The following is a 21,836-nucleotide window of genomic DNA, read 5'->3' on the forward strand; positions in this document are numbered from 1 at the left end:
AGATTGACAGTATGTTTAATATCTGTTATGATCAAGAAAGACAAAACAAACATGCAACTATATTAGTCATATCTTCTTTTTATATAAAACCCATTTAATGAAACTAATCAGGAGTAAATATGATCAACACCTGAACAAACAGCAGACAGCATGGATTAACAAGTAGTCAATGCGACATAACAAATTTCAACTGCTCTGAGCAAGTGACTACTCAATGAACAGTTATCAGCTCTGTGATGTAAAGTGCAACAGGGAAAGGCCACTGTCAAAGGCCCCTCAGCCATTGTATGTTGACAGGGTAGAAACAAGAAAAATCCCTTGTGCTTTATGCTTGGCATACAATGAACAGTGAATATTGACAGTAATTCTAAATGTAATAAACAATATTCACAATTAGAAGAAATAGTCTGCCTCTGTCAGCATTACATAGTCATGCAATTTACTTTAATGAAATTTTGAGCATAAAGTACATTTCTGGAAAATATAGTCTCTTTCTAAAGGATTTTTGATCAATGTTCCATATAGATAAATTCAAAGTGTGGCAGTTCAGAGGAAAGGGATGGTAAATAAACAAACTGAATGGTAAAAAGTGAATACTTGCAGAAGTTACACAAATGTACCATTGGAGGACTAGGAGTACCTCAGAGTTCAACACTAATTCATTTAAAAAAGAAAATAACAATTTATATTTATGTAGCCCATTTAACATAATTAAACATCACAAAGAACATCACAGAAGTATAATTAGACAAAAATTGGCAATGATTCAACATGGACCAAAAGTGTATCCAAAATAGTGGGTTTTAAGAAATATCTTGAAGAATCCTGGATTCAGAACTCAGTAGGAGGATCATAGAATTTTCATACAATACAAACGGAAGGGCATTCAAACAGAAGAGGTAACTAAGAAATTACACTAAGAGATGTATAAGATAACAAATTAAAGTCATGAGACTGAATGCGCACAAGTATAAAAGGCTCAGATTTTCCCATGACAGAGACAAGTTCCATTGTGGTGAAAACTCATCAAAATTATGAAGTCTCACCATTAACACATTGATTCACTAAGGCAGGTGATCATACAAATGATCAGCTGTCACCATTTAAATCCCATTTTGCTTTCCTTGCTGTCTGGAACCCGGTATGTACACAGCAGGTTTGTTTCAGTAAACTTATTTTAGGATAGCTAGACAACTGCGGTACTCCCATGGATATGGGTCTAGAACACCTTGGGTTGGGGTTCCCTCACATATTTTGGGGAGCAGTGATTTAAGTGCTTCTGGTGGAGGGGGACGTGCGTGGATTTAGGTACCCTTTGAAATTGTTAGCTACATATGAGAAATCGCCTGTAAAGTGCATGAACCCACTGGAAACTGTCAAAGATTTGTCAAGGAACTTCGAATACAAATGATTTTTCATAAGAAATTAGCTGAAGGACATTCAGTGTATTGAATGCTCATTAGTGGGTTTTATTTTAAAACGGTGCACAGATTTATTTATGTCAGCATCTTTCATTTAATAAATTCAATAGGGAAATTGAGAAATTAAGAGTGTGCAATACTCTATTATATTGAGGCAATGAGTATTGGTAAACTTGAGGATAGTGTTGCATGAAGCAATAGAAAATGAGCTCCTTGATGCATAATTGCTAGCACAAATCCATTGGCCCAAGTTACCTATTTCTATTCTGAAGATGCAAGGCAACACTCTGACTTCCAAGTCAAGCCTTTTCCAAACCTCACAAACTCAACCCAGGAAAGACCAGATTTTATTTTGGGATGGTAGAATTTTTTATGGCTCCCAGATTTTGAAGCCCAATTACACCATATCAAACTCCTTCACCAGGACATCCCATCTAATTCACTTTCCAGAGAAAAAAGCTTTAGCCTGTGCAGTATTTCCAAATAGTTATAAAATCTCAGCCCTGATATTATCTTTATAAATTTGCTGCATTTAAACAAATGCCTTTACCTCTCTTTCATAACAGGGTGACCAGAACCGAGCAGGTGTGGTGAAATCAATTTCTACATTATTTTGATCTGTTTCAAATCAGACTCTTGAAAGTTTTGAACTGATATTCTCTTTATAAAGTTGTTTTATTCATCTACAGCACTACTTTTCATGATATGTACAAGTTCTCCTCCAACTCAAGATTGATTAACCAGTGTATTTATTTAACAGATGTAAATTCCCAAAGCCAAGGGATAACTCTCGTTTGCTAAGTTTAAAGGTGATTAGTCCAGCACTCAGTCTATAGATAAAATACTCCTCAGTAATGTACAGCATTGTTGCATGTCTCTGTAAGTGTATAACAGATTAATATTAAAGCTCAAGACAAAAAAAAAGCCTCAGATGCTGGAATCCAAGGTAGACGAGCAGGAGGGTGGAAGAACACAGCAAGCCAGACAAGCAGCAGGAGATGGAGAAGTCAATCTCTGGTGCAACCCTTCACAGCTCCAGCAGTGGAGGCTGACTATACAGGAGACCTGGCTATGCCAGACCTGTGTAGCAAAGATCACTCACATCATGGTAATTCAAAGCTTACCATTCAACAGACAAGATTTGTCACAAGCAAACTGTTAATGACCTCAATATTTCCCATCCTTAATCCAGACAGGTCTGCTGGCAGATCTTGCTCAGATTGCTCCACATACCGCAGAGATGGAAGGCAGATAGCAGGTGAGTTGAAGAGGTCATAATTTGATAATGGAGTGGTATCCCTGGCTGCAGAGGGTGTCTGGGTTGGATGTTTGTAGGTCAGGTAGCCAGGGAAGTGCTGTTGAGCAAAGAGTTCCAGTTATGATGTATTATATTCAACTGGTGTGTCAGATTACCTTTGCCAGGCAAATATTCTGCTGCAGACTATGATAGGGCAAGTACGAAAATCCACAGTTGAAGTACAGAATGCTGTGGGAACATAGCCAAGCAGATCAGCAAGTTTGGTTACAAGGTTGCTTCTTATTCTGAACTTGGCTGCTGTTTTGTTCAGCTGTTCCTGGAAGGACCAAGTCATATGTAGAATCTCTCCTATTTACATTGGGTTGGGATGATACTTTCATCTCTCGCCGACCACAGCACTGGCATTATGGAGGTGGAATACACCAAGTATGGTTTTCAAGGAAGTCAGCTCGAGATGCCATGTGCTGCAAACTTGTAACTTCTTCTTTAAGGACTTGATCTAGAATGCAGAAGGTTGGAACTGAGACGACAACAGATATCATTAGTATAGATGAACTTGCAAGTTTGTTGTCAGCTAATCTATATAGAGGCTGAACAGGGTTGGTGTTAGCAGTCAGTTCAGTGGTAATCAATTAGCAAATCTTCTTGTAATCCTCTTTGCCCAAAGTGGACTCAGTAGCCAACTGATAACAGTATTTCCGCAATTGTCCTGACCCAGATTGGAAACACTATTGGCCTGCTCCTGAAGCTGCCAACATGCCACACAGTAGTGTGGGCAGCTGTACATTAGTAAAGTGCCTATCTTCATGTTCTTTTGGGCACTGTTTGATGACAAGCAATACAATTTAGATTAGATTAGATTCCCTACGATGTGGAAACAGGCCCTTCAGCCCAACAAGCCCACACCGACCCTCTGAAGGGTAACCCACCCAGTCCCATTTCCCTCTGACTAATGCACCTATCACTATGGGCAATTTAATGTGGCCAATTCACCTAACCTGCACATCTTTTGGACTGTGGGAGGAAACCAGAGCACCCGGAGGAAACCCACGTAGACATGGGGAAAATGTGCAAACTCCACACAGACAGTCGCCCGAGGCTGGAATTGAACCTGGGACCCTGGTGCTGTGAGGCAGCAGTGCTAACGACTGAGCCACCATGCCGCCCAATTTGATTGCATATGCTATGCCACTTACAGAAACTGATTTGATTTATATTAAGAACTGTTGGTACTTCCAGAGACATGGATCCTCAAGTCGTGGATGACCTCTTTGTCCGTCCTACCAAAATATACCACCTCACATTTCTCTATTTTAAATTTAATTTCCTAAATAATGAACAATTTGGCAAATTTGTGTTAACAGGTACTTTGTACTTTATCACAAGGCTGCATTTTGGGAAAGCAAATCTTAGCAAGACGTATACATTTAAAAGTAATATCCTAGGGAGTGTTGCTGAACAAAGAGATCTTGGAGTGCAGGTTCATAGCTCCTTGAAAGTGGAGTCACAGGTAGATAGGATAGGGAAGAAGGCATTTGGTATGCTTTCCTTTATTGGTCAGAATATTGAGTACAGGAGTCGGGAGGTCACGTTGTAGTTGTACAGGACATTGGTTAGGCCACCGGTGGAATATTGCGTGCAATTCTGGTCTCCTTCCATACTTGATCAGCATGGATGAGATGGATCGAAGGGTCTATTTCTGTGCTATACATTTCTGAGACTATCTCCTTCATATTAACAATACCCTATTCCCTATAACTTGGCATCACCATAAACTTAGTAGGTGCACTTCTGATGACAAATAATTACTGTAAATTGCGAAGAACAACGATCCCTGCATCAATAAATTTGAACAACACAATGCATTTGTCAGTTTGAGCAGCTATCCTTAGCCCTTATCAGTTTGGATTTTCAGCCAGCTTGCAATTAATTATGGCACTGATCTCCTAAATCCACATGCTCTGATTTTAGCCATGAGTTGAATATATGGTTCCTTATTAGGAACCTTTTCAAAGTTAAATGTAGCACATTATTTTTTTCTATTCTGTAGCTACAGAACAACAAGTCATTTAAAAAAAAGATGCAAAGTGATGGCTTCTCAGAGGGTAGTAAATGTCTGGAATTCTCTACCCAATAGAACTGTGCTGGCAAAAATCAATCACAAACTATTTAAAGGGGGGGTGGCACGGTGGCACAGTGGTTAGCACTGCTGCCTCACAGCACCAGAGACCCGGGTTCAATTCCCGCCTCAGGCGACTGACTGTGTGGAGTTTGCGCGTTCTCCCCGTGTCTGCGTGGGTTTCCTCCGGGTACTCCGGTTTCCTCCCACAGTCCAAAGATGTGCAGGTCAGGTGAATTGGCCATGCTAAATTGCCCGTAGTGTTAGGTGAAGAGGTAAATGTAGGGGAATGGGTCTGGGTGGGTTGCGCTTCGGCGGGTCGGTGTGGACTTGTTGGACCGAAGGGCCTGTTTCCACACTGTAATCTAATCTAAATCAGAAAGATTTTTGAAAATAGTGGAGTTGATGGCTAGAGGGAACTGCTATGAAAGAGGAGTTAAGCCTAAAGCCACAATCGTGTTGAATTACGGGGCAGGCTTGAGGGAGTGAATAACCTATTCTTCCTATTTCTTATGCTTTAAGTCCTTCTGTTATAGCTTCATAGAGATGTACAGCACGGAAACAGACCCTTCGGTGCAACCCGTCCATGCCGACCAGATATCCCCACCTGCCAGCACCCAGCCCATATCCCTCCAAACCCTTCCTATTCATATACCCATCCAAGTGCATCTTAAAATGTTGCAATTGTACCAGCCTCCACCACTTCCTCTGGCAGCTCATTCCATACACGTACCACCCTCTGTGAAAAAGTTGCCCCATAGGTCTCTTTTATATCTTTCCCCTCTCACCCTAAACCCAGGCCCTCTCGTTCTGGACTCCCCTACCCCTGGGAAAAGACTTTGCCTATTTATCCTATCCATGCCCTTCAATTTTGTAAATCTCTATAAGGTCACCCCTCAGCCTCCGATGCTCCAGGGAAAACAGCCCCAGCTTGTTCAGCCTCTCCCTATAGCTCAAATCCTCCAATCCTGGCAACATCCTTGTAAATCTTTTCTGAACCCTTTCAAGTTTGTTACTTAAAATAATTCAGTAAATGCAATCAGACATGATTTTCCCATTTAAAATCAATGTTGAGTATAAAACTTCAGTTGCTAATTTTTTAGTTAACCCAGTAAAGATTCCATTATCTCTCATATAAACATAGAAAGAGGAGCAGCCATTTAACCCTTTGAATAATGAAACAGGATCATTGAGGTTATGGCTGAGCTGCAACATAATGCTGATTCAACCTTTCCATCAGATCTCCCAATATCTATGAATGACAGAAGTCTATAAATCTCAAGACTATCAAGTCTTTTAGTTAACAATTGGCCTAGCATCAACTGTCATAGAATCCCTATCGTGCAGAAAGAGACCATTCAGCTTATTGAATCTATTTTGACCCTCCAAACAGCATGCCACCCAAACCCAGCTCCACAACCTATTGTAGCATTTATCATGCCTCATCCACATAGTATCCAGGGACGTTCAGTCTATGGGGCAACTTAGCATAGCCAATCCACTTAATCTGCATATCTTTGGACCATGGGCGAAAACCATAGCACCTGGCCATTGGGAGAACACTTAAGTCACATGTAGAAGACTTTCCAAATTTCACTCCTGAACAGTCCAGCTCTAATTTTTAGGCAATGTCCCAGTTCTACATTCCAGTCAAACAGGAATAGTTTGTTTATCCTAAACAAAATCAGAAATTTCTGGAAAAACTCAAGCATGTCTGACAGCATCTCTGGAGAGAAAGAATAGTTAACATTTCAGGTCCAGTGACCCTTATTCAAAAACGGATTGTATTCGGAAAAGATTTTTATAGATGCTAGAAAAAGTGTGAGGAAAGGGGCAAGTCCTAAAGTTAGTGAACTCAATATTGAGTCCAGAAGGTTGAGCATTTCAAGTTCCAAGGAAAACAAAGCATTGTTCTTCAGAGCACTCTAGCAATCCCAAGACAACGATCTTGGCCAGGAAGCATGGTGGTGTTGAAACAGCAGCCAACTTGAAGTTCATGTACATTTTTGTGAACAGAACATAGGTGTTCTGCAAAGAAGTCATTCAACCGATACTTCATCTCCCCAGTGTAGAGGAACCATATTGTGGGTTTTTTTTTCTAGCTACAATCAGTTGTGGAGAAGGATCAGTGAAATCAAAACATTAACTCTGCTTTCTATCCACAGATGGTGCCAGAGCTACTGAGATTTTGCAATAATTTCTGATTTTGTTTCCGATTTCCAACTTCCACAGTTCTTTGGTTTTTAGCTTGTTTACAATTTGATTTCCAAAACATCATAAAATTATGACTGAAATCAAGCTGCCAGTCTGATAAACCTACACTGCACTCCCTCCAAGGCTAATATAAAATACGTATGGGGGTTGTGGAAGGACAGAAGAATTCAGACCTGCTCACAAAACCCAAGATATGGTCAGACCAGAACTCTGTATGGTTGAAACATGGACTTCCTGACCCTTATATTCTAGTCCTTTAGATAAAAAGGTGGAATACATTAGTTTCTTCTGACTATTTTCTATACCTGTTTATGACATACGGTCAAATGATCCATGTGCCTGCACATCAAGGTTTCTTTGGATCTCCAGTATTTCCAGATTTTCATTGCTTAGGAAGTACTCTGTTCCATTCCAAAATATTACTGTTACAACCAAGTCTGGTGAAAACAGTTAATTTTTTTTAAAAAATGTAATATTTAGCCAGCTTGCAAAGAATTCACATACTATAACTTTAGCTACAGTTTTAATATATGATACAAAACAAAGCTCTATTAAGAAATAAACCAGCAAAATCTCAAGTTCACAAAAATAGAAAAAGGTCAATTTTATTGTCAAAGTCACTCAGGTAAACTATACCAGTTAACAAATCAAAAAGCCATCCAGAGTCCCACAACATAGGCACACCAGCATGCACGAAAATAGAATAAGTTATAGGAGGAGAGTACAGACAAAACTTAAAAGTCTCTCAGAGAAAAATAAATATGAGCTTCAATGGTGAACTTGAAACCCCTGTGGGTGTTGTGGCAGATGTAGTCCGATTCTATTCTAGGATCACAATATTTTTTAAACTGTGAGCCGTCCTTCTTCAAAGCTGGTGTTGAGGCTCCTTTGGAGTAAAATTCTCTTATCCCTTGTGACATACTCCAAAACTGAGACTTGTACTGAACTGGAGGGTAAAGAGCTGCTGCCACCATTCCAAATGCAGACCTTCTTGACCTCTAGAACAATTAAACAAGCTTATAATCATAGTTTGAGGGTTCTGTGGCACAGTAGTAGTGACCCAAGCTCTGGGCCAAAAGGCACAGGTTGTTTAGTCCCACTTGCTCCAGAAGAGAGCCATACCATGCCTGAGTAGACCGACTAATTAAAAATAAGTATAATCATTGCTTTATGCACAGGTTGGGGAGTCATAGAGGCATACAAGGAACCATCTCAAGCTATCGAAGATGCCCTTGAATTAAGGAACTGTCCTCAGCAACTGCCTCTCCCCCTCTGCACCAAATAATAAATTTCAGTTGATCTCCTTTCTCCTAGGCAATTTCTACAGTCAAGTTGTCTGGTGGCTTGTCGAGTTTAGATTTTGTAGAGGATTTCAACAGTAGCCACTAAGACGTTCTGTGTAGAACTGCGCAGATGTATTCTGTTAATCCACTTGAGGGGTTTGTGAAAAAACGGCTATCGTTGTTGGTAGGTGACTTCTCCAGTCATTTTAAAAGAGTCCTGGCTCATTTAAAGTTGATTCCTTTCATACAAAAGCCCCAGGTGTTAAAATTAGTCAATGGAATTAGAAGAATAGTCCACATATTACAACAATGCAACGATTCTGTTAAATTAAACTGCAACCGAAGAAACCCCCCCGGAGGATTCCTCCACGATATGGGAAACCAAAAACTATCCACAATATGTCAGCTGTGCAACAGCCAAGCTTTTAGAATTGATTTAGGCTTACTTATTCTTGAACTCTGATTCTTTTGTAAGAAAGACTCACACACCCACCACTTTCCAAATTGCTTGCCACTCTATTCCCAGTCATAAACTTACAGGTTCAAGTCCCATGGCAGGAGTGGAACATCAAGATCAAGGCTAACACTAGTACAATATGAAGAGGGCTCTGGGTTGTCAAACCTGCCATCACTCTGAGGCCCTGTCTGCTCTCACTAATGGACTTCAAAGATCCAGTCATATTCTGAAAAAGAGCTGGGGAGTTATGCCCGGAGTCCTGGTGAAGGCGTACACCACAATCAATATCACAAAAGAAAACTCACCGGGTTGTCATCACATTGCTGCTCATGGGAGCTTGTTGTGCTCAAACTGGCTTCCACATTTCCTAAGCTGCAGCAGTGTCTACCCCTTCATTATCTGGAGATGCCAGTGTTGGACTGGGGTGTACAAAGTTAAAAATCACAAAACACCAGGTTATAGTCCAACAGGTTTAATTAGAAGCACTAACTTTCGGAGCACTGCTCCATCATCAGGTAGCCTGCAACCACCTGATGAAGGAGCGTCGCTCCGAAAGTTAGTGCTTCTAATTAAACCTGTTGGACTATAACCTGGTGTTGTGTGATTTTTAACTTTGTATCCCTTCATTGGTTGTAACGCACTTTGATGTGAGCAGTGACCATGAAAGTCCCTGCAGTGCATAAAATGCAACTCAATTCAAAGCTGCCAAGAGTTATGCCGACATTGAGTAAGTGATTTATGGACTTGATGCTGTATGAAGAATGTAACCTGGAACCTAACAGCTCCAAGTGCTGACCCTCTAACCCTGGTTCAGGCCTAACTGCGTTCCCAAGGGAAAAATACAACACACAGCAGCTGAGATCGAGCCCGACCACCGGGACGGAAACTGCTCCAGGCTTCTCCGCTGGATATCCCCGCCCCATGCCGATCCCTGTCGCCCTTACCGAGCCGCTGCTCCTTCAGATCCACTCTCCGCCGAATCCAGTCCTCCGTCACCATCAGCGCCATCCTTTCAAACCGGGCTGCAGTGCGCAGGCGCTACCACCTGTCACTCAACACTGAGGGGGCGGGGGCGCATCGTGGAAACCCCGCCCACAATGTCCCGTTCACACCTGGGGACACGGAGATACTGCAGGTAGAGATAGAGAGAACAGTGTTACAGCAGGTGGACAGAGAGGGAAAACATAGATAGTGATACAGCAGGTAGTCAGAGAGGGCACACAGTGTTACTAGAGGTATGATTTGGAGATGCCGGTGTTGGACCGGGGTGTACAAAGTTAAAAATCACACAACACCAGGTTACAATCCAACAGGTTAATTGGAAGCACTAGCTTTCAGAGCGCTTATAGCAAAAGTTTACAGTGTGATGTAACTGAAATTATACATTGAAAAAGACCTGGATTGTTTGTTAAGTCTCTAATCTGTTAGAATGACCATGTTGGTTTCAATTCCTTCATATGTAAATCGCAAAACCTTTTTTTAAAAAAGTTACATTCTCAAGTGAACTTTAACAATTGGTGTCTGTCAGCCCAGATGATGTATTGAATGACCATGGTCATTCTAACAGATGAGAGACTTAACAAACAATCCAGGTCTTTTTCAATGTATAATTTCAGTTACATCACACTGTAAACTTTTGCTATAAATTCTGTGTCTTCCAATCTTATACTCCACGACCATCTGATGAAGGAGCAGCGCTCCAAAAGCTAGTGCTTCCAATTAAATCTGTTGGACTATAACCAGGTGTTGTGTGATTTTTAAACTTACTGAGGTAGACAGAGAGAGACAGGCAGCACAGACAGCGTTACTGCAGGTGAAGAAATGGAACAATGGTAGACAGAGGGGGAACAGCAGGACCTGGGTTACCTTGTGCACCAATCACTGAAGGTAAGCATGCAGATGCAGCAGGCGGTAAAGAAGGCAAATGGTCTGTTGACCTTTATTGTGAGAGGTTGAGTCCAGGAGCAGGGATGCATTGCAGTTAGACAGAGTCTTGGGGAGGCCACATCTAAAATATTGTGTGCAGTTTTGGTCTCCTTTTCTGAGGAAAGAGGCTCTTGCTCTTGAGGGAGTGCAGCAAATATTTACAAGGCTAGTTCTGAGGGGAGGCTTTGAGAGCTTGACTAGCTTACAATTGTTTTTGCTGAGTTCAGATGAATGAGGGAGGATCTCATAGAAACTTAAATTCCAGGAGGTCTAGACAGAGTGGATGCAGGGAAGATGTTCCCGATATTGGATGCATCTAGAACCAGGGGTCACAGTCTGAAGATTTGGGTTCGAACATTTAGGACGGAGGAGATGAGAAGAGCCTGTAGAATTCATTACCATAGGAAGTAGTTGATGCCAGAACATTGAATGTATTCAAGAGGCAGCTAAATATAGCACTTGGGGTGAATGGAATCAAAGGTTTGGGGAGAAAGCAATATTAGATTAGATTACTTTAGATTAGATTAGACTACTTTACAGTGTGGAAACAGGCCCTTCGGCCCAACAAGTCCACACCGACCCGCCGAAGCACAAACCACCCATACCCCTACATTTACCCCTTACCTAACACTACGGACAATTTAGCATGGCCAATTCACCTAACCTGCACATCTTTGGACTGTGGGAGGAAACCGGAGCACCCGGAGGAAACCCACGCAGACACGGGGAGAATGTGCAAACTCCACACAGTCAGTCGCCTGAGGCGGGAATTGAACCCGGGTCTCTGGCGCTGCGAGGCAGCAGTGCTAACCACTGTGCCACCGTGCCGCCCACCATTGTGGTTGTTGTGTAGGATTCCTGAAGAAGGGCTCATGCCCGAAACATTGATTCTCCTGCTCCTTGGATGCTGCGCTTTTCCAGCAACACATTTTCAGCTCTGATCTCCAGTCCTCACTTTCTCCTATTGTGTGGGATGATCAGCCATGATCATGATGAATGGTAGAGTAGGCTTGAAGGGGCAAATGGCCTCCTTCTATTTCTATGTTTCTCTGCAACACAGTGTCATGGCAGGTAGTCAGAGAGGGGGGAACACATACAGTGTTACTGCAGGTAGGAGAAAGTTAATGATATTACTGTAGATAGAGGAGGAAGAGGAGGAGGAGGAGGAGGAGGAGGAGGAACACAGTATTACTGCCATTGCAGTTACGAGAGAGAGAGACACAGAGAGACAGAAATAAAACAGTATTACTGCAACCGTGGAGAGCCTACAAATTGTATTGCTACTGCTGGAACGAGATATTGTAGTAAAAGACTATAAAATGTAAAATAGTTTCAAAGCTAGGAATGAGTGTAAATAAATATAAATTTATTGATTAATCTATGAAAATGTATGTGATGCTGATATAAAGAGAGGAAACTCAAAGGCAATATCTCCAGAATAGTTTAATTGAGCTGAATGGCTTGTGCGATATTCATTATGCATTTCTATGTAAACAGCAGTACAGATGGAGGAAAATAGTGAAGGGGAATAATTAGCAATAATGCCGGGGGAGGAGAGGGGGAGACAGAGACACATACACACAGAATAGGTAAACAAAGAGCAAACTCCATCATTTTATGTGTCACAATAAAATTATCTCACCTAAATTCAAGGGAACAGAGAACACATTTATACAACTTGCCTTCTTTTAACTTTTTAAGCCCTAAAATCAACAATGATAATATTTCCTTGTATAGAAGCTATAATGTAATGGCTAATTAACAGGGTTGTAATCAGACACCAGGCAAAACATGACACATGGGGAGAGTCAAGGACATAAATGCAAAAGGGGACATTAAGACGAGAGACAAAAGTTTTGTCAGAGTTCAAGTTTTAACAAGCAGAGAAAGTTCCAGTTGGTGGAATCAATTCCAGTGCTTGGGTAGAAGATATGAGCATAAATGGTAGGACAGAGTAGGGGATACACAAGAATTTACAAATGGAAGAGTGTAGTAATCTCAGAGGGCTGTCAGAGAAAGAGGGGAGAGGGCAGTGAAGGACTCAAATGTAAGGATGAGAATTTTAAAGGTGGTGTTTCCACACTGGGAACCAACATTGATCAGCAAGCATGGGGTTGATGGATAAACATTGATGTGTGTGTTAAGTTTACTACCCGTAAGACTGGTAGCAAAGTTTTGATGAGCTTATGAGGAGTAGAAGGTCACCCAGGAGAACACATTGAATAGTTGAGTCTGGCAGTAACAAAAGCATGACTGAGGTTTTCAGTAACAAGTAGTCTGAGGCAGGGTGAAGACAGATATAATGATGGAGGTGAAAGCAGACAGTCTTTACTATGAAGAGTTCATGAGTCAGAAGCACAGTACAATGAAACACAGGAAGCTGAAGGTGCAAACAATCTGCTGGATAGGTCATAGAAAGAGTGACTGGCAAAGGAACATGGCGACACCCAAGAACATTGAGGCACTGGGGAAAACCACATTCTGGTGAACCTGTGTTGTGCCCTCTCCAAAGCCAACAAACCTATTATGAGGTTCACTACTAGAAGTTGACAATATTTGACACGCATGAGTGGAATCCTTCAGGGGAAGTTAGCAGAAATTCAAGTTTAAAAATGAAATTCTGAACTTTTATGAATTATGGCAAACTAGACGCAACAAGAATTCACCAGCCACCATAGAAAGGTCGCAGCGCAGATAGAGGTCATCATGTTTGTGTCTGATTGGTTCGTTACCAACGTTGACATTATCAAAGTGCATGGTGCCACACAGATTTCCCACCCTCACTTTATTTTTGGGAGCAAAAGTTTAATTTTAAAAGTTGTTGCAGCAACTGCGGGGATAGTATTGTTCTATCATCTGTTAATATTACCATACTCGCTATTTAATTCAAGTGAATAATTTCTAGCATTAAAACTTAGTCGACAATGTCGATAAATTCATTACCAAACTTAAAGTATCCCAATACGGGGGAGTCTAGGAATATGAGGCCAAAAAGTGCAAAATTATTTCAAAAGAGAAGGCACTGATGCGAGTCTATCAAGTACAAAACCAGGTAAAAACAATGACTGCAGATGCTGGAAACCAGATTCTGGATTAGAGGTGCTGGAAAAGCACAGCAGTTCAGGCAGCATCCGAGAAGCAGACCAGCATGTTCCAAAATTAAACAATTCACTCCGATAGACAAATATCATGCACTACCGATTGCTCGTGAATTTGCATGAGAGTTGCTGAAGCGCTGTACTTACTCGATGTTGATCGCCAGGTCTCAAGAAAGCTCCACTTTATCTTTCACTTTGCACTGAGCCCGAGGCTCGTTCCGTAGCATCCGGTGGTCCTTGTTAACAGTTGCATTAAGGCGCTGAAAGTTCCTGGAGAAAGCGGGAAATAAGATGCTCCCAACTGAAAAACTTGCAGGAAATGTGTGTGAACAACCTCCTGCAAACAGGTATCAGTGAATGCTTTGGGGTTATCCCATTAACCTTCTCAGGGGCTATTAATAGTGAGAGCTTATTAAAATGTATAGAAGGTAATTTGTTATCAGCCATTAATTCTTTAGCGCTCGGCAATCATTGGAGTGTGTTGGAAGGCAGTATTTTCACACCGCAGTCCATTTATGTCAAGCAACGCCCCATGAAAGACACAAAAAATTTTAAAAACTCAAAACATTTAAAATATAACATTTAAAAATTAAGTGAATTATTTTCTTTTCAGTCACCTAACCTGCTTTGTACAACCCCAATTTAACCGTATTTCCGGGACCACGTGTAATTATAATTAGTGTTGTTCATGCGAGCGGTTAAATACTTGTGCCAGTAATATTCGAACTGTGTTCAATTATAGCATTTATCCACAGATATTGCTTAAACTTGACACCCGATTAATGCTTCACCGACAGCGCAACGGATGCAGAATGGGAGCTAAAGAATTTTAAGCAGGTGTTATTATATCGCTACATGTACTTATTCCAATGTCTTTTAAATGTTGTAATTGTACCCACATCCATCACTTCTTCAGGAAGTTCATTCCATAGGAACCACCCTCTGTAGAAAGAAAAATGCCCCCTCTTTTTTTAAATCTGTCTCCTCTCACCCTAAAAATATGCTCTCTCGAATTGAAATCCCCCATCCTAGGGTGAATTGTAGGTGTCTTTTCCCTATCTATAACCCTCATGATTTTATAAACTTCTATAAGGTCACCTCTGAACCTTTCTACACTCCATTGAAAAAAGTCCTGGCTTATCCAGATTTTCTTTACAACTCAAACCTTCTATACCTGACATCAAATTGGTAAATTTCTTTTGAACCCCCTCTAGCTTAATAATATCCTTCCAGCGACTGGGTGATCAGAACTGCACACAGTATTCCAGAAGAGGCTTCACTAATGTCCTATACAACCTCAACATGATTTCCCAATTCCAAGACTCAAAAGGACTGAGCATTAAAAGGCTATTTGCCTTTTTAACCACCCTGTCTACCTGTGATGCAAACTTCAAAAAATAATAATACCTGAACCCTTTGGTATCTCTGTTCTACAACACTACCCAAGGCTCTACCATTAATTACTTAAGTCCTATCCCTGTTTGTTGTACCAAAATGCAATACCTTGCATTTATCCAGATTGAATTCCATCTGCTATTTTTGAGTGCATTGATCCATCTGATCAAGATGCCTTTGTAATCTTAGATAATCTCCTTTACTGATTACTATACCACCAATTTTGGTGTCATCTGCAAACTTACAAACAATGCCTTCGAAATTCTCATCCAAATCATTTATATAAATGACAAATAAAAGATCATGGCTGCTCTGCTTGTGACCTCAAGTTCACTTTCCCCTCTAATTCTTTGACTTGCTTGTCAATGAAGCTTTTATCTAACTCAGCCCTAAATGAACCAATCTGTTTTCCAAGAAAAATAAATCCACAGACTAACGATCCTCAGAATTCCTCTTTACTCAGTCTTTCGCAGGCATAAGTTTAAGGTGAGAGGGGAAAGATTTAAAAAGGATCTGGAGTGTAACTTTTTCATGCAGAACTTTTTCATGGAATCAGCTGTCAGAACAAGTGGTGGAGGTGTGTATAATTACAACAACATTTAACATGCATCTGGATGGGTACATGAATAGGAAGGATTAAAAGGATGTGGGCCAAATGTTGGCAAATGGGAATAGTCCAGATTGGAATGTCTGGTTGGCAAGTATAAGTCAGAGCTAAGGGTCTGTTTCCGTACTGTTCAACTTTACAAATCTGTAATTGAGACACTCCTAGATTTTTCACTGTGTCCCCTTGTTTTAGGCTATCTACACAAGGAAAACATTCTCAGTTTCCATCCTGTCAGATTGCCTCAAGGGTTTGTATGGGGAGAAAGTGAGGGCTGCAGATGCTGGAGATCAGAGCTGAAAATGTGTTGCCGGAAAAGCGCAGCAGGTTAGGCAGGTCAGGCCCTTCTTCAGGAAGGGCTTATGCCCGAAACGTCGATTCTCCTGTTCCTTGCATGCTGCCTGACCTGCTGCACTTTTCCAGCAACACATTTTCAGCTCAAGGGTTTGTATGTTTTAATATCATCACCTCACTCTTTGAAACTCCAAGGAACATGAGTCCAACCTGCTTGATCTTTACTCATAACACTACCCAAGAAATCAGACAAATGAATGTTCTCTGAACTGCTTTGAATGCAATTATGTTCTTCAAGTAAGGAGGCCAAAACATTAGAGAGGTCTTTAAATGCAATCTCACAAATTTGTTGTACAACTCTCACAATACTTGCCTACTTAGTGCCAAAAATATTCCATTTGCCTTTCTAATTACTTGCTGGACGTCTTGTGATACACACACTAGGACAACCAGATCAGATCCTGCTATCCCACAGAGTTCTGCAGTCTCTGTCCATTCAAATAAATCATTGCTTTTCTCTTCCCCAAAAAAGGAAGTCAAGAATTGATTGCATTAACTGATGCATAACCAGGTGCCACAATATATATGATTCAACATTATTTTCTTTGGTGTGCTACATCCTCTCACAGTGGTGGTGTGCACATCAACATGTTGAAGAACCTGAAGCTAATAACCAAGATTGTGGCATTAGGCCTCTTAATTCTGCCCTGGCTCAGCAGTAGCTCTTTCACTACTGAATCATAAATTCAGCCTCCACTCTGGAGGTTTGATCACAATAATGCTGACAATCTGATGTTGTACTCATTCAGTACTGCACAACTGGAGGTGCCATGTTTCAGCCAAGACTCGAAAACAAGTTCCTGCTTATCTCATGAGGTAGACACAAAAGAGACCCTTGCAAAGCACAAGAGAATAAGAAAGTTCTCCTGGTATCCTGACCAATATTTATCCCTCAAAACAAATATCCCTGACCTTTTGTAGAATTTTTCTGTGGACATACTGTTGTAATGTAGGAAGTGAGGCAATGACAACTCTTCTAATGTACTTAATTGACAGAGTTGCTTTGAAATGTCTTGAGGTCATGAAAAGCAATGCCTAATTAAAAGTCTCTCTTTTCTTTGTTTGCTCATTAATGTTTTCTATTTCTTTCTCGTTTCTGTCTGAATTCCTGGCAAATTTTATCAGATATACTACTTATTTAAATTAGTTGAAATTTGATCTTAAAGTTTAAATGTGAGTCATAAAAATACCATGACATTCCCACAAAGAACGCAATCATGAACACTTTGATGCAACTGTTACTGGCAAGCATCCTCTTTACTCAAATATACTGTCTTATCCATACATGTTGTCACCACATTAATTACAGACAAGACATTCTTATGAATAGAATCAACATGCATCATCAACTTTAGGGTAAATGTCATTTGTAGGTGCAATTCTCAATTGTGCATTGTGTATGACAATGCAAGATTTAAGTTCCTGCCCATTGGGTCATTTTGTCTCATCTTATTTCCTCTTTGATGTTTACAGTAATTATTATCTCCTCTGGGAAGTGCATTAGCCTGCCCATAGTAAGTTCAAAAGCACAACAAGAAGCACAGGCTGAAACAATTTTTTAAACTGATTTCCAATGATATGTCATCAACTTGAAACATTAACCTTGTTTGTCTCTCAATAGATGCTGTATATTTCAAGTATGTTCTGTTTTTATTTAGATTTCTGATATCATCATGTGTGGCTTTTTAAGCTATGTTAGCTGATGTTCATCTTGACCTATTATACATTAGATAATAAAAGTTACAATATTCTGGAGAACAAGATCAATTCATATTTTATGTAATGACCTTAAAACTTCCCAACATGTTTCAGAAGAGCATTATCAAACAAAATTTGACACCAAACCACATAAGGAAGTATTAGGTCAGTTGAACAAAAGCTTACACAGATATAGTGTTTAAGGAAACTCTTGAAAGTGGAAAGTGAGATAGAGAGAGACACAGAGAGGTAGTGAATAAATTCCAGTGTTTAGAATTTTAGCAGCCAGAAACTCTCTGTCAACAGTGGAGTGATCAATTTGAGATGCACAAATAGCCTGCATTTGAGGAGTATATAAACTTCAAACGATTGTTGGAGGAGATTTAAGGAGGGAAAGGTGAAACCATGGAGGAATCTGAAAGCAGGAATGAAACTTTTTAAAATTGAGATATTATAGGATCAGGAGCAAGTGTAGATCTATTAACACAAAGGTGACCAGAATTATAGTCAGGAACTCAGAAGCACCAAAAACCAAATGACAGATATGTAACTAAAATCAAAGTAATGAGATAACAATTAAAACTGATAACCTGAGAGAGGTTGTTCAACAAAACTTCACATCAAATTGAACTCATAGGCATATATATATATATATAAAAAAAGCCAATTATATACATTAAATTAAACAACAAGGAACAAAATACAGTCACTAATTTAAAGTAAATTTAGAACTGAGAAGAAGTTTCTGCTCCTTTCAAAAAGGAGGCAAAACCTTTAAGTAACCTAAAGATAAAAATGAGCTAAAATACTAATGTCTCTGAATTAGTGTGGCCTGAATACCCCCAGCCACAGTTGTCACTCATACTTAAACAAGTTAGGAATTCAGATTTATAACTGAATTACATCCCAAATTACTTAGGTAAATTTAATTTAAAACTTTAAATTTTAGAGACAATGTACAACGGCTTATGCATATGTAAATAACTAATTGGGCCCAGGCATGCCATATTATGTCAAATACAGCAACTGCAAACCACACTTTGCAGTCGAGTTGTTTGTAAAATAATTATGTTCCCACTCCCAGAAAACTCTAGTGCTAAAACAAAGAGCTGACATTAGCTTAAGTTGCTTTGGAAAATTACTTTTGCAGAATTTTTGCTGAATAAAAGACATGCACATTAAACAAAAGAACATGTGGAATTCTTTTAACTCTTAATTACATAAGCATAGAGGAATTTGGCTACAGAACTGGCTTGAAGGTTGAAGACAGAGGGTGGTGGCAGAGGGTTGCCTTTCAGAGTGGAGACCTTTGATCAGTGGTGTGCCATAAGGATCAGTGGTGAGTCGACTATTTTTCATCATTTATATAAATAGAGTCATATAGTCATGGAGATGTACAACACAGAAACAGACCCTTTGGTCCAACTCATCCATGTTGACCAGATATCCCAACCTAATCTACTCCCATTTGCCAGCACCCGGCCCATATCCCTCAAAACCCTTCCTATTCATATACCCACTCAGATGCCTTTTAACTATTGCAGTTGTACCAGCTTCCATCACATCCTCTAGTAGCTTATTCCATACACGCACCACCCTTTGCGTGGAAAGTCGCGCCTTAGGTCTCTTTTATATCGATCCCCTCTCACCCTACACCTATGCCCTTTAGTTCTGGACTCCCCCACCCCAGGGAAAAGGCCTTGTCTATTTATGCTATACATGCCCCTCATGATTTTATAAACCTCGTCACCCCTCAGCCTTCGACACTCCAAGGAAAACAGACCCAGCCTACTCAGCCTCTCCCTATAGCTCAAATCCTCCAACCCTGGCAACATCCTTGTAAATCTTTTCTGAATCCTTTCAAGTTTCACAGCATCCTTCCAATAGAAAGGAAACCAGAATTGCACACAATACTCCAAAAGTGGTTGAACCAATGTCCGGTACAGCCGGAACACAACCTCCCAACTCCTATACTCAATGCTCCGACCAATAAAGGAAAGCATACCAAATGCCTTCTTCACTATACTACCTACCTGCGACTCTACTTTCAAGGAGCTATGAACCTGCACTCCAAGGTCTCTTTGTTCAGCAACTCTCCCTAGGACCTTATCATTAAGTGAATAAGTCCTGCTAAGATTTGCTTTCCCAAAATGCAGCACTTCGCATTTATCTAAATTAAACTCCATCTGCCACTTCTCAGCCCATTGGCCCATCTGATCAAGATCCCATTGTAATCTGAGGTAACCTTCTTGGCTGCCCACTACACCTCCAATTTTGGTGTCGATTTGGATGTGAACATAGGAGGTCTACTTAGTAAATTTGCAGATGACAACAAAATTGGAGGTGTATTGGACAGCGAAGATGGTTACCTCAGAGAACAACGGGATCTTGTTCAGATGGGCTAATGAGTCAAGGAGTGCCAGATGGAGTTTAATTTCGATAAATGTGAGGTGCTGCATTTTGGAAAGACAAATCAGGGCAGGAGTTATAAACTTAATAGTAAGGTCCTGGAGAGTGTTGCTGAACAAAGAAATATTGGAGTGCAGGTTCATAGTTCCTTGTAAGTGAAGTCGCAGGTAGATAGGATAGTGAAGCAGGGCATTTGGTATGTTTTCCTTTATTGGTCAGAACATTGATTTTAAGATTTGGGAGGTCATGTTGTGGCTGTACATGACATTAGTTAGGCCACTTTTGGAATACTATGTGCAATTCTGGTCTCCATCCTATGGGTGTTGTGAAACTTTAAAGAGTTCAGAAAAGATTTACAAGGAGGTTGCCAGGGTTGGAGGGTTTGACCTGTAGGGAGAGGCTGAATAAGCTGGGGTTGTTTTCCCTGGAGCATTGGAGGCTGAGGAGTGAACTTTCAGGGATTCATAAAATCATGAGGGGCATAGACAGGGTCAATAGACTAAATTTTTCCCCTGTGGTGGGGAAGTCCAAAACTAGAGGGCATAGGTTTAGGGTGAGGGGGGAAAATGTTGAAAGAGACCTAAGGGGCAACTTTTTCATGGAAAGGATGGTGTGTGCATGGAATGAGCTACTAGAGGAAGTTGTGGAGGCTGGTACAATTACAACATTTAAAAGGTTGAATTGGTATATGAATAGGTTACATGCATTTGGAAAGGCAAAGAATGGTTAGGGATAGTCAAGTCTTGAACAGCAGTCAGGATTGAGCACTTCAGAGTTTTCTTCAACAACGTGGAGAGATTGAGGCTAAATGTGAACCTCTCTCTTGTTACCACAGATTAAGCAGCTTGAGATCCTACAGCTCATCATCAAACCAATGAGACTTTGGGAGGAGCCTACTTACTGCCCTTTCTTCCAAAAGAAGAGATCCATCTTTTCAAGATAAAAATTGTTATATACATGTCATGATACTGAACCTGAAATGACAACTTTATCTGAATATATTCCTGGGAAATATAACCTACCATTGGTCACTTGGCACTTCTTTGGCACGGGTAACTGGAAAGTTGTCAGACTCCTCATTCTCCAATTGAATCATACTTGATTGCAAAACAGCTGTACATGATTGTTTGCTACAGAATTCAACAAAATATGGGACACAGATAGGGTTTTTGGTGACCAGGTATTGGGTCCTGGAACTTTTAAAAAGATGCATTAACATTTGGAATTTGGGTGAATTGTTTTAGAATATTGAGTTTTATTTAGAATGGAGTTGATTGTTTTAGCTGCCATAGTGAAACTTGTCACAGCAGTCAAAATATAAACACCATTTTCCAGATCAGTTTGTTGGATTAAGTCTCCTCAATGAGATGGAAGCTGTTAATAAAACTATTTGCTTTTAAGCTTTGAAGTTATAGAACAGCTATCAAGCAGAGAAAATCCTTAAGGAACAGTTGTACTATAATTGTAATGTTGAGTTAACACACCTTAGCAGAGTTATGTGCTTTGCTGAGTGACCTCTTCACTTTTTTCTAGAGGTTAAAGCCTTCAAAGAAAATGAAAGCAAAACAGACTTCATTTCACAGCCGCATGCCTTTCCACC

At 40.4% G+C, this 21,836-nt stretch overlaps 1 protein-coding gene across 1 annotated transcript in view; it reads right to left on the reverse strand.

Moving 5' to 3' along the window:
* Nucleotides 1-14,317, reverse strand: part of cep72 (centrosomal protein 72) — a 141,568-nt gene extending 127,251 nt beyond the window's left edge. Inside the window, exons 1-2 of the mRNA XM_043718946.1 lie at nucleotides 13,924-14,317; nucleotides 9,697-9,881 (exon numbers count right to left, since the gene is read on the reverse strand). Coding sequence (XP_043574881.1) covers nucleotides 9,697-9,760 — 64 coding nt within the window. The 5' untranslated portion in view covers nucleotides 9,761-9,881; nucleotides 13,924-14,317. The remainder of the gene's footprint in view (nucleotides 1-9,696; nucleotides 9,882-13,923) is intronic.
* Between the last annotated feature and the right edge of the window lie 7,519 nt (nucleotides 14,318-21,836).

This window comes from Chiloscyllium plagiosum, chromosome 29, assembly GCF_004010195.1.
Source record: "Chiloscyllium plagiosum isolate BGI_BamShark_2017 chromosome 29, ASM401019v2, whole genome shotgun sequence".
NCBI lineage: Eukaryota > Metazoa > Chordata > Chondrichthyes > Orectolobiformes > Hemiscylliidae > Chiloscyllium > Chiloscyllium plagiosum.